The sequence below is a fragment of the Atta cephalotes genome, assembly GCF_000143395.1.
Source record: "Atta cephalotes unplaced genomic scaffold scaffold00081, whole genome shotgun sequence".
Lineage (NCBI taxonomy): Eukaryota > Metazoa > Arthropoda > Insecta > Hymenoptera > Formicidae > Atta > Atta cephalotes.
Window position 1 is genome coordinate 135,478 of NW_012130145.1, and position 11,591 is coordinate 147,068.

Below are 11,591 nucleotides of genomic sequence, written 5' to 3' on the forward strand. Positions count from 1 at the left end.
AAAATTGTGCACAATTATGTATAAACAATTATGAAAAATTTTTTTTACACTTTTTTCTAAACTTGTTTTTTTCTAAAATGCGAACAATGCGAAAATTATTCTTTTAATTATTTTTAATGTTTTCACATTATTATTACACTAAAAAGTAACTTTACAAAAGAAAGAGATATATAAACATGTATGAATATATTTCATATATGTATATGTTCATGAATATTTATATTTATTTATGTATGTTTATACATAATTTTATTTGACAATTTTGTTTGATTTTACCATTTCATTTTTACCATTTCATCAGAGTGTATTCGAAAAAATTACAATTGTCACAAAAAACAGCTGAAAAAATCTACAAGATTACATGATAGACAAACTGTCAGCCGATGATTGTGTTATTTATAGAAAACAATTAAAATTGTGTCACATCCGTGTGTACAATTACATACATTGCCAAAGTCTAAAGTCCCGCTTAAATAAACCAAAATTATCTAGACAAAAATAACATAAATTACACATAAACGTATCTTAGATAAGATAAAGATGATTTTATATGTCTATACAGATAAAAGATGAAATATAATATCGTTTTTTATCTAGACTTGAAAGATATATTGAAAGATGTCGGTCACACTTTTATTTAGAATACAAATACTTGTACTTATAAACTATTGATCACATGTACGAAATAAATTGGTCGATATTTGATTGTTCTGCGTTTCCTATTGGATACAATGCATTTATATATACATATATGCTTATTAGTATGTTTTTCCGGAAAATCCGATGGGATCGCAAAATATTTTACAGATCAATAAGATGATTAACGTGTTATCGACACATTATTTATACATGTTACTATCAATATCATATCATATCAATATCACATATGTTTAAATATTTTCGTAAAAAGTTTCCATATTTAATTAAGCGTCTAAAGTCTAATTCTAAAAATTCCAATTTTATTTTTCTTTATGTAATCTATTATGTTTGTAATCTTCAATTTCGAAAGTTATACAGATTGCAGAGCTTTTATATCAAGCAAATATTGTCACGATTTAATTCTAATCGCCACATATTAAGCTAAGAAATAGTATAAAAAAACTTCAATTTCAAAAAAATTTTTCGTTTTCAGCATAAACACCAAACTAGTATAGTATATCAATGCGTGTACTTTTTAATTCTGGAAAAGGATTTTCAAATCTGTAAAAGTAATACATTATACGAAAATTCTTCGCTAATTGCGTTTAATCCGTCTCTGAACCCGTAATGTGTTTCAATAATATCAATATTTTTTCTTTTTCCTTTTAAAATCCAGAAAAAATTGAGATATCGTGCAACATTTTGATAATCTAAAGTTTTAAACTACCTACTCTAAAACTTTTAAAATGAATCCCACACTATAGAATGAAATTTCTTAGTTTTAAAAAATTAAAACTTGAATCATATTCTTTTTCAAAACTGGTTCAATTTTCACTATTTAGAACGAGATTCCACTTCAAAAAATTTAGACAGTACTAATAAATGATTATTCACATTGATAAAGTAGATAAATGAAACTAGAAAAAATTTGTACAATATTTTATTAATCTGCCAACGGCACATAGAGAAAAAAAAATTAATCCATTGAGTATAAATATATGCGAATCTAGGAAATTAAAGTTTTTAATTGTCAAATAGTTACAAAGAAAGTCATTCGCGAAAGTTTGATCAAACAGATACGATCAAAACGATATACTCATGACGTTTTTGACATTTGGTTGTTCTTTTGTAAGAAAGAAGGTCAATCAAAGGATTGATCGGCGTGCAGAAATTGTTTTTCACAGTTTTAATTTTCACCACTTACCTGACACTAGGTAAAAATGTCGGGGAGTTGCCTTGACAATCTAAAATCTTGCACCTCATCGACACATATGTAGATCTTAAAGGTCACTGCAAAATACTCCGTTTAGTTCTCAATCTCGTGAATCTAGTTCCACGTAAATTTAACGCTTGTTTCCGTTTTTTCTTGAATCTAATAAAGATCGATCGAGGCTCAATAGTCGAGTCTTGAAAGTTAGAAGTAAACGTGACACAGATTCCTAAGAAGACTGCTGGTTCTTCAATTCTGCCGTTCTTACATAGTCTCAGACACTCCCTTCCTTGGTCTGATTTCATCAACGAGTGGGGATATCCCGTGGCTATTGAACAAATAAAACTCGATGGACATACTCGATAATTATATTATGATATTCATTAATCGTTGTGTCAATGTAAATAAATGCATATTGGAGATTGGAAAGCAGCAAAAAAGTATATTTATTTTCTGTCAGTCTGTTCGAAATAATAAAAATATGTAACGCGCGTATTAGGCTGGTATTAATTTGTCATACGACAAATTTTTCAAGTAAGTTAATTGTCTGCAGGACAGAGAAGCCCTCGTATTTTCTTTATTCTATAGCTAAATAAAACAGGCTTAAAAAATTTGTTATAAATCGAATATTAGCCTTTAGAGTCCGATGAAAATCACATTTTGACCTACGGCTGAAAACGAATATTCGGTTGTAATTCAATTTCTAAATCGACATTTTTTAGATTAATTTTAGAGATCGTATGATTTTCAGAAATTTATATATTCTTTAAAAAATAAGATTTTATTAAAATATCTAATAATAATATAATAATATTGCATCCTCAACTTTAAAAAAAATCAAATCATTTATTATTAGAATCATATTAAAGTTTATACTCAAATTGATTTATACTTAATCAACTTTTATTAATAATTAAAACCGAACAATTATTTTTTGAACGTTCATCGATGTGTTGCAACTTGCACCTACTGAAATTTTCTCTTAATTTCGATCAAAACTAAAATCAAATTGAAACTTTGATTTTTGACCGAAATCGAAATCAAAATTTCGGTCTATTAGTGATCCTATTAGCGGTCTATTAACGAATCTTCGATAAAAAAATTAAATTAATATCGCAAACTTATTTTTACTTTTTACTTTACTGTAAACAATGAAAAATTTCAAATAAAAGATATTATGATCGGATAATCTTATAATTTCTTTGTTTTTTTAGAGACGATATCATATCATTTCACCGATCAAAAATAATGATTGATGATCTATACAGGATGTTCCAGAATTAGATGGCCAAACTTTGGTATCGTATTCTACTGTCCATAAGGAAAATTGTAATAGGTACAGAAATTTTTCCTTTTTAAAATAAATACTTTTTGTTTATGAGAGAATATTTTAAAGGTTTGTAATTTACTTGAAGAAATCGCTGAACATGACCTTATGTTTTACAATACAGATGTTGAGAGTTTTTCTAAAATTACCATTAGCTCGTTCATATATAAAATGAATATATCTGCTGCCTTAATATTTAAATAAATCATTTTGATAATACTTAATCATGCAACGTTTAAATAAAAACTAATTTATTACAATAAGCTGCCTTTGATGACAGTATCACTTTTTCTATCACAACATTTACTTCAATCGTGTGTATCTTTAAACTTTTGAAATAAACAAAAAAATGTTTATATCTCAAAAAGGAAGAGTTTCCGGACTTACGACATTTTTCCATCCTTATGGACAATAGAATATGATACCAAAGTTTGGCCACGTATTTCTGAGACGCTCTGTATAGTTTATCAGGGTCGCGCGGAATATTCGCATATATGAAAATGACAGAAACTCATAAAATCATATTTACATTAATGAAACACTTGATACATTCATCAATAATTTATGGAATCCTTTAAAATTTTAATTCCCTTTAACACTACACTGAAAAAATTTCTAATCGAAAATGAACGAATCAGAATTTTTAATTTTTAAATTAAATTTATTATAGTTCTCTAATTAAGATAACCGAAATTTTGGTTAATATAATATTTCTGGTAAAATCTACTAAAATTCTTATTTTTATCAGAATAATATCAATCAAAATTCTAGTTACTCAACTAGAATTCTAATAGATTTAACTAGAAAATGCTGATTCGTTCATTTTCCACCATACACAGAATTATTATTTAATTCAATCGGACTATTTTTCTCAATGTAATTATTTTAATTCTTGTCAATTCGTATGTCTTCTTTAATGTAACTACATATTAATGTAACTACATATATCGTTCGTATCTCATTAAGGCAGATTCATTTACTAATGAAAAGAAGACTTCGTCTTAAATAGAACGATACAAGAATGCGATTTTATTTTACTAAAATACAATGTTAAGCAATAAAATATGGACGTGTGCACACATATATATATATATATATATATATACACGCATGTGTTTAATGCAAAAACTTGCCCCTCTATGACTGGCAAGAAATATCGTTTAAAATGTATTTCTCGAAAACTGTTATCCTTGAGGATTTTCATATTAACATTTATATAATTATATAAGATTTACTGGAAAGATAATGCGCGCGGCTGCAGTATTTTCACGAGAATTGTTTGTTTAATATTCATTAATCTTTCGCGAAACATATATTTTTCATCTCATTTCAAAATTCTCTTATTTTTAATTCTCCCTCTTAATTACAAAAAATATATTTCATTTTATCTATAATAATAATTGTATTCCGCAAGTTGTTTTGTTATTCATTTATATGAATAATTATTGTTGTAATCTTGCAATTTTTTTTGATTAGGCAAAAACTAAGAGAATCGTAAATATTTCTGACGCGAAAATATATTAGAACGTCAGTGATGAGGATCTCGGAAAGAAAGTAAACCGAAGCAAAAAGAAAATATATTAAAATCGAAAATTTGTTTAAATCGCAATTTTTCAGTATCGGGATTACAATATGCTTAAGTCGTAATTAGCCGTGCCCACTGCAAAATAAATTATACATTCTTAGGGGAAAATGAGAATCAACGTGTGTAATTCCTGCTTAAGGTAAACTAGAATCTGATGCAACATCGATTCCACATGTCGTCAGGACGCACATCGCGTCGTAAAATTCCGTCGCTGTTTTACATATCGAAAGAAAGTTAAATGTCATATAACAGCAACTTGACTCGCCGGTTTGAAAATTAATAAAAAAATAGACATATTTAGATCCGAAATCGGAATTATGTGAAATGATCTTTCATTAATTCTATTTCCTTTCTTCTCTCTATAATTCATATTATAATTTTATATTTTGAGAATTTCATTAAGAATTCTTAAATTACACGAGCTTAAAAATAAGATAATACAATTTATTAAGATATTAATCTATATCTTAAAAGATATAAGAATTTTTACAATAATTATAATAAATAGAACGTTTCGACTTAGTCATCTTCAGCCATTATAATAATAAGAGTAATTGTATAAGATGAAAAAATTATTATTAAAAATTAAATTAAATATTAAAAAGAACATAAAAAAATCGTTAATGAAACCATATCAAAAAAAGATTGGGACAATATACCATAGTAAAATAAAATATTAAAAATTAAGTCTTCTTTATGTAAGAATTGTCAAAATTTTTTTCGTTCAAAAATGAGAAAAATTGAAATCAGGCGGATAAGATTTTTTTCAATTGTAAGATAAATGAAATCAATGGTCAATAAAAATCTAAAGGTATCGTGTTTGACCAATCTTCCTATTCATTTGATTTATTCAAATATTGAAGTAGCAGATATATTTGTTTCATGATATATTCATATGCATGAATTAACAGAAACTTCAGAGAAGCTCAGCACCGTGAAAAATAAGATAATTATTTTCAGCAATTTCTTCAAGTAAATTGCAAACCTTTAAAATATTCTCTCGTAAACAAAAAAAATATTTATATTTCAAAAAGGAAGAATTTCCGGATTTATGTTTATATGACCTTTTCATCCTTAGGGATAGTAGAATATGATACCGAAGTTGTCTACCTATTTCTGGGACACTCTGTATATCTATCATTAATATAAGTATCAGTAAAACATCACATATCAAATTGAGACTTAAAATATATTTTTATTGATATGTCCTCAAAATATGCACAATTTAATATTTAAGAAAAATCAGAATTTTGAATTTGGCAATGATCATACGAATCCATTTCAATCTCTTGGGAATTCTGAAATATTTTAAGATTTTTTATTCTATGATTTTTTTTTAAAATAAACATTGTCAGATTTTAGAAGAGATATTTTATCAGAAATTATAGAATGAGAAATTTTTAAGAAGTCTTAGAATATATGAAGAATTCTAGAAAGATCTACGACTTTCTCAATACTTCTGAAAAGTGTTCCAATGTTAAAAAATCTGAGAAATTTTCTAAAAAATTAAAGTTATTTGGAAATTATGAAAAAAATCTGAAAATTAGATAAAAATTCTGAAAAATTATATGAAAAATTTTGAGAAAAATTTCATCAAGGAAAGCAACATAAATTTACGTTTGTATACTATGATTGTCTGATTCGCTTTATGTCTTTTAATACCTTATGTTTTTGTATATGCCCTTTGTATATGCCCTTTCTTGTACATGACCTATCCTCTATTGTATTACCTTTTTGCCATTACAAAAAGAAAATAATGATCGTTATAAAAAGAAAGTAATATCTACGCAACACTGTAACGATGCTTCAATATTATCGTCAAGAATTGCAGATTACTAGAAATACAGCAGAATGATAATTAATTAAAATTTATAATTACTCTCGACATCGTAATAAATTGATATTATAAATAAATATTTACAAACATTATAATTATATCACAATAATTATATTCGTTTAGCAATATTGCTAAACGAATCGATAAAATAGTATAATTTTAATAATAAAATATTATTAATATAATACATCAAATACGATAGAGAATGCCAACCCGGTCAAAGTTAGTTATTTCGAATAATATAATATATATTCTTATACATCTTCTTAATACAATATATATTAGGTATGTATATTAGGTATATTACGTATATTAGGTTTTTCCCGTTAGATGGCATTAAAAAAACGCCACACCTAATATTCTTTATTAAACTTGGCATAATTTATTTATTTAGCAGAAATGCTACAGTTTTTTGCAGGAGTCAAATTAATTAAATTATTCGAATTTTCAGCTAATTCAGTGATACTAACTCGACCACGTTGACGCACAAATTTAGCAACAGCTTCAAGTTCATCTTCCGATATGTAAATAAACTTTCCTCTATCGTCAATTACGCCAGTTAAATTACCATTAGCTTGCAATTCTTGAATTCTTTCTACTACATTCGCTGTTTTAAGTCCAAAATGTGCAGCTAGATCTTCTAAAACCAGCACTTTGTTGAGCTTAATATATGCAAGAAATTCTTGCAATAAGTTCTCTTCGCATTCTCTGTTTTCCTGTTCATAACCTTCTTCCTCCACGCTAAAAGCTTCCTTCATCTTCAAATATTCTTCATATTCTTGCTTTTCCTTTTCTTCTCTAGCTTTCTTTTCTGCTTCTTCTGCTCGTAGTTGCTCAACATGCTCTTTCTCAGCCTGTTTATCTCTTTCTTCTTGTAAAAGTTGTTCTCTTTTTTTATATTCCTCTCTCTCTCGTTCAGCCGCTTCTCTCTGGATCTTCTTTTCTGCCTTAGCTGCTAACTTTGCTCGTTTTTTCGTTCCTATCTTATGATCTTCATCTTCGTCATTATCTTGATAGATCTGTCTGTCATTTTCCTCAGGTCGGTAATTAGCATGATTAGCATTTTCCTGCATACGACGTCTAACGTTCCTTACAGCGCCTACTCGCCTCAACTGTCTAGGTTGACCCTGAGGTTCCACCTCAGCATTTTGGATATTGGCTCGTTCATTCCGCTTAGCTAAAACTAAAATTTATTTATTTGTTTATTGATGTGAGATATGTATAACAATTTTCTTTAACAAACGAGATAGATTTCTTATATATTCCTAATTGTTCCACTATTAGTTTTCCATGAACATAACTCGTCAATTCGATTAAATGTTGCTAGTAAACATCATTTGATTCTCAATCTAAAGATTAAATGAGACGGAGCATAGTGACAAGAAAGAAATACGAGTTGATATGTAAAAAGCTAAGAAAGTGGGTTATAAAATAAGTTTCTATCTTAAAGGTTTATAAAATAAGTTTCTACCTTGTAAAAGAGCAGTACATATGATAGTTAGTATAATGATTACTACAGAGAAATATATTAACAGATCGATATCCATTCTTAAAGAGGTTCAAAAAGAAGATCCTCGACTTCAACTTGCTTCAATTTGACAACTGTTGACAACTTGTATTGATCCGATTTCCTCTGGTTAGGTATGGCTAGGACAGTTCTAGCCAATTCCAGCGATTACAGCGCAACGAAACAGTCTACGCATATAGGAAAGATATTTCCTATATTATAACTGCTCGACGGTGCCACATGTAGATATTGCAGATACCGAAATACACACAGACATGTATCGACGTGACGTCTATTTGACCAACAATCAATTTTTTTTTGAAGACTTTAATTGAAGAACCTAGCTGATCTTACTCAGTCTTGCTTTCCGAAGGTGACGTGTATTCCGTATGGTTGCCTCTACTCCAGTTTGCTCTGGTTTCATTGGATTTCGTTAGCTCTCGTCTGGCATGCGTGCGAACGTTTATTCGTGATTTCATAATTATCTTGTCACTGGTGATAAACTGTTACGCGAAACATGTTAAAATACGGAAGTATTTTTTTCATTTTTTTATGCACTCTCCAATTTGGAACAGGACTGTATTTTCATATCGGTGAAACTGAAAGGAAATGTTTCATCGAAGAGATCCCCGATGACACTACGGTTTTAGGTAAAATTCAATAATTTCATTATTTCATTAGCCTTACTGCTTCTTTTTCAATTATTGTTCATTCAATTGTAGCGAGATAAAAATTTACAAAAAGAAAATGAATTAAACAAGATACATTGCTCACTTTTTACTTTTGCCTATCATTTATTCAGCAATAAATATTTTTTATTTGCAATTTGCAGTCAATTACAAAGTAGAACTTTATGATCCAAGAAGCGGAGGTTTCATGCCAAGTAGTCCTGGCATTGGTATGCACGTTGAAGTAAAGGATCCCGATGACAAACCTATCCTCTCAAGAGTTTATAGTTCTGAAGGTCGAATTTCCTTTACCTCGCATACGCCAGGAGAGCACGTAATCTGCTTGTATTCGAACAGCACTGCCTGGTTCAGCGGTACTCAATTGGTAAGATACATACCTCTGGTAAAAATTTTTCTCATAAGTTTTATACGAATTGAAACATTTTTCAGAAATACTCAGAAATATTCGGAAAGTTTACATTTTCTCTCAGAACTTCTCATACAAATGAATTCTAAAATATTCTGAAATTTCTCATCCCATAATTTTTAAAAAGTATTTTTGAATTTTTTTAGATTTTGTAACATTTCATCAGAAATTATACTTACAAAAAATCATAAAAATCTTACGATATTTCATAATTAATATATATGAAAAATTCTGAGAGAAAGATGATAGATTTTCTAAGAAGTGTTCCAATTCGTATAAAAAATGTTATAAAATTCTGTTATAAAATTAGAGAAATTCTGAAAAATTATATAGAAATTCTAAAAAATTATATGAAAAATTCTGAGAAAAATTTTCACCAGGGACGTCATACAATTATTGTCATACCAAATGAATCAAAGTGAGAAAGAAAATAAAAATGAAGGACACACACATATATTGGAAAAATATTCCATTTGCAGAGAGTACATCTGGATATTCAAGTAGGGGAACATGCAATTGATTACGCCAATGTAGCACAAAAGGAAAAGTTATCAGAACTCCAACTTAGAATACGTCAACTTCTAGATCAAGTCGGACAAATAACCAAAGAGCAAAACTACCAGAGGGTATGAAGTAATTAATAATACTTATAGCGAATTCGATTACTTTTGCACTACTAGATTAGTATATACCAAAAGTTTCTTTATATGAAATTACCAAAGTTAAATGCAAAAGTATATAAATATTTTAAACGATTAACTACTAATGATATGTCATTATTTACCAAACATTATTTAACAAAATATATATGCATATTATTTTATTGTGAAGGTTGATTATATTGTATCACTGCATTGACATATAAAGCAACTTTTAATATGTACTGATCCAATGTAGTATGAGTGATCTAATTCACCAATAGTTTCTATGGACGTTTTTCAGCAAGATTCATTTCATCCTTATTTAATGTTGAAGAAACAACAAGAATGTAACAATTTACTCTGTTATACAGACTTATTGAAAAATGTCCTTTATATATAAAGCAACATCTCGAGTATTATAAAAAAAGATACATTACGGAGAGATTGTATAAAAATATATATAATTTTTCAGTATCGGGAAGAACGGTTTAGGCAAACGTCTGAAAGCACTCATCGTCGTGTATTCTGGTGGTCTCTGACTCAGACTGTAGTTGTCCTGATTATGGGTGCATGGCAAATGAAACATCTCAAGAGTTTCTTCGAGGCAAAGAAATTAGTTTAAGTATTACGATATAAAACGCGCGTTTTGATTTTAGTTCATCATTTGTACGTCTAAATTTCATTCGTAGCGTTAGGAAAGTTCCATCATAATATTTGAGCACGGTGCTTATCAAATGAACATATTTCTATTGAATTATCGATTGTTTTCTACAGTAAATAAATTAATTGTGATTATATATGCAATTGTGTAATGTGTAGTAAGTTAATAAGAATAAAATAAGTGTCTTAAATATAAAATATCTATAGATATTATTTTATTTTTCTATATTATGAAATTTCTACATCATCTTTTTCCTGCTTTCGGAATTTTCAAATTTTTAGTCTCAAATTTAAGTCTCCAGACGATATAACTATAGGCCAATAGTTTGCACACGTTCAGACTTCCTAAGACCGGAATCAGATTACAAAGAAGAATGATTGAAGTTTGATCAATCAGAATAAAAAGAGCCAAAATTTCTTTCTCCTTATTGGTGAAATTTCAATCTTTAATCTTTAATCTGAATCTTCAATGCATAGTCTGATTCCGGCTTAACTTCAATAATCGTCAATTTTAATGTTTAATATCTCAGTTCGCAGGGCAGTTCCGTACTTTTTTCTGCCAGTCTTTCATTTTGTGCAAAAACGTATCGAATGCCTAGTTTCATCCGAAATCGGAGGAAAGGCAGTTTTTCTGATTTTACTTTATTATAATTATATTTTCTAATTCTAAAATTGCAAAAATTCTCTATCTCCTCAATTCTAGTTTAGTTAAAAATAAGGGAATTGAATCGACAATGGACGCGTTCAAGTTATTGGGAATACAAATAAGTTTCCGCCGATTTTTATAAAAAATTAAGCATTTATTGTGAAAGAACGGTACATGTTTTATTCAAAGTAATGGCCATCACTAGCCATTACTTTTTCCCATCTTTCTGGTAGCATGTGGATACCGCATCGGAAGAACGCTTCATCTTTTGAGGCTATCCAATCATCAATACAATTTTTGGTATCTTCACGTGATGTGAAGTGCTGCTCAGACAAGCCATGCGTCATCGATCGGAACAAGTGGTAGTCGGAAAGAGCAATGTCTGGAGAATACGGTGAGTGGGGTAGAACTTCTCATTTGAGTGTTTCTAAGTAGGTTTTGACC

At 28.7% G+C, this 11,591-nt stretch overlaps 2 protein-coding genes across 2 annotated transcripts; one reads left to right on the forward strand and one right to left on the reverse strand.

Moving 5' to 3' along the window:
• Positions 1–6,984: 6,984 nt before the first annotated feature.
• Positions 6,985–8,145, reverse strand: LOC105624551 (DDRGK domain-containing protein 1). The gene is made up of 2 exons (XM_012205912.1): positions 8,070–8,145; positions 6,985–7,781 (listed from the first exon to the last, which is right to left on the reverse strand). Exons 1-2 carry the CDS (start codon positions 8,143–8,145, stop codon positions 6,985–6,987), a joined length of 873 nt encoding a protein of 290 aa, XP_012061302.1.
• A 477-nt stretch (positions 8,146–8,622) lies between these two features.
• LOC105624507 (transmembrane emp24 domain-containing protein eca) lies at positions 8,623–10,699 on the forward strand. Its single transcript, XM_012205867.1, has 4 exons — positions 8,623–8,755; positions 8,938–9,158; positions 9,680–9,826; positions 10,314–10,699. The coding sequence occupies exons 1-4, from the start codon at positions 8,623–8,625 to the stop codon at positions 10,461–10,463; spliced, it is 651 nt and encodes a 216-aa protein (XP_012061257.1). The 3' UTR covers positions 10,464–10,699.
• The last annotated feature ends 892 nt before the right edge of the window (positions 10,700–11,591 follow it).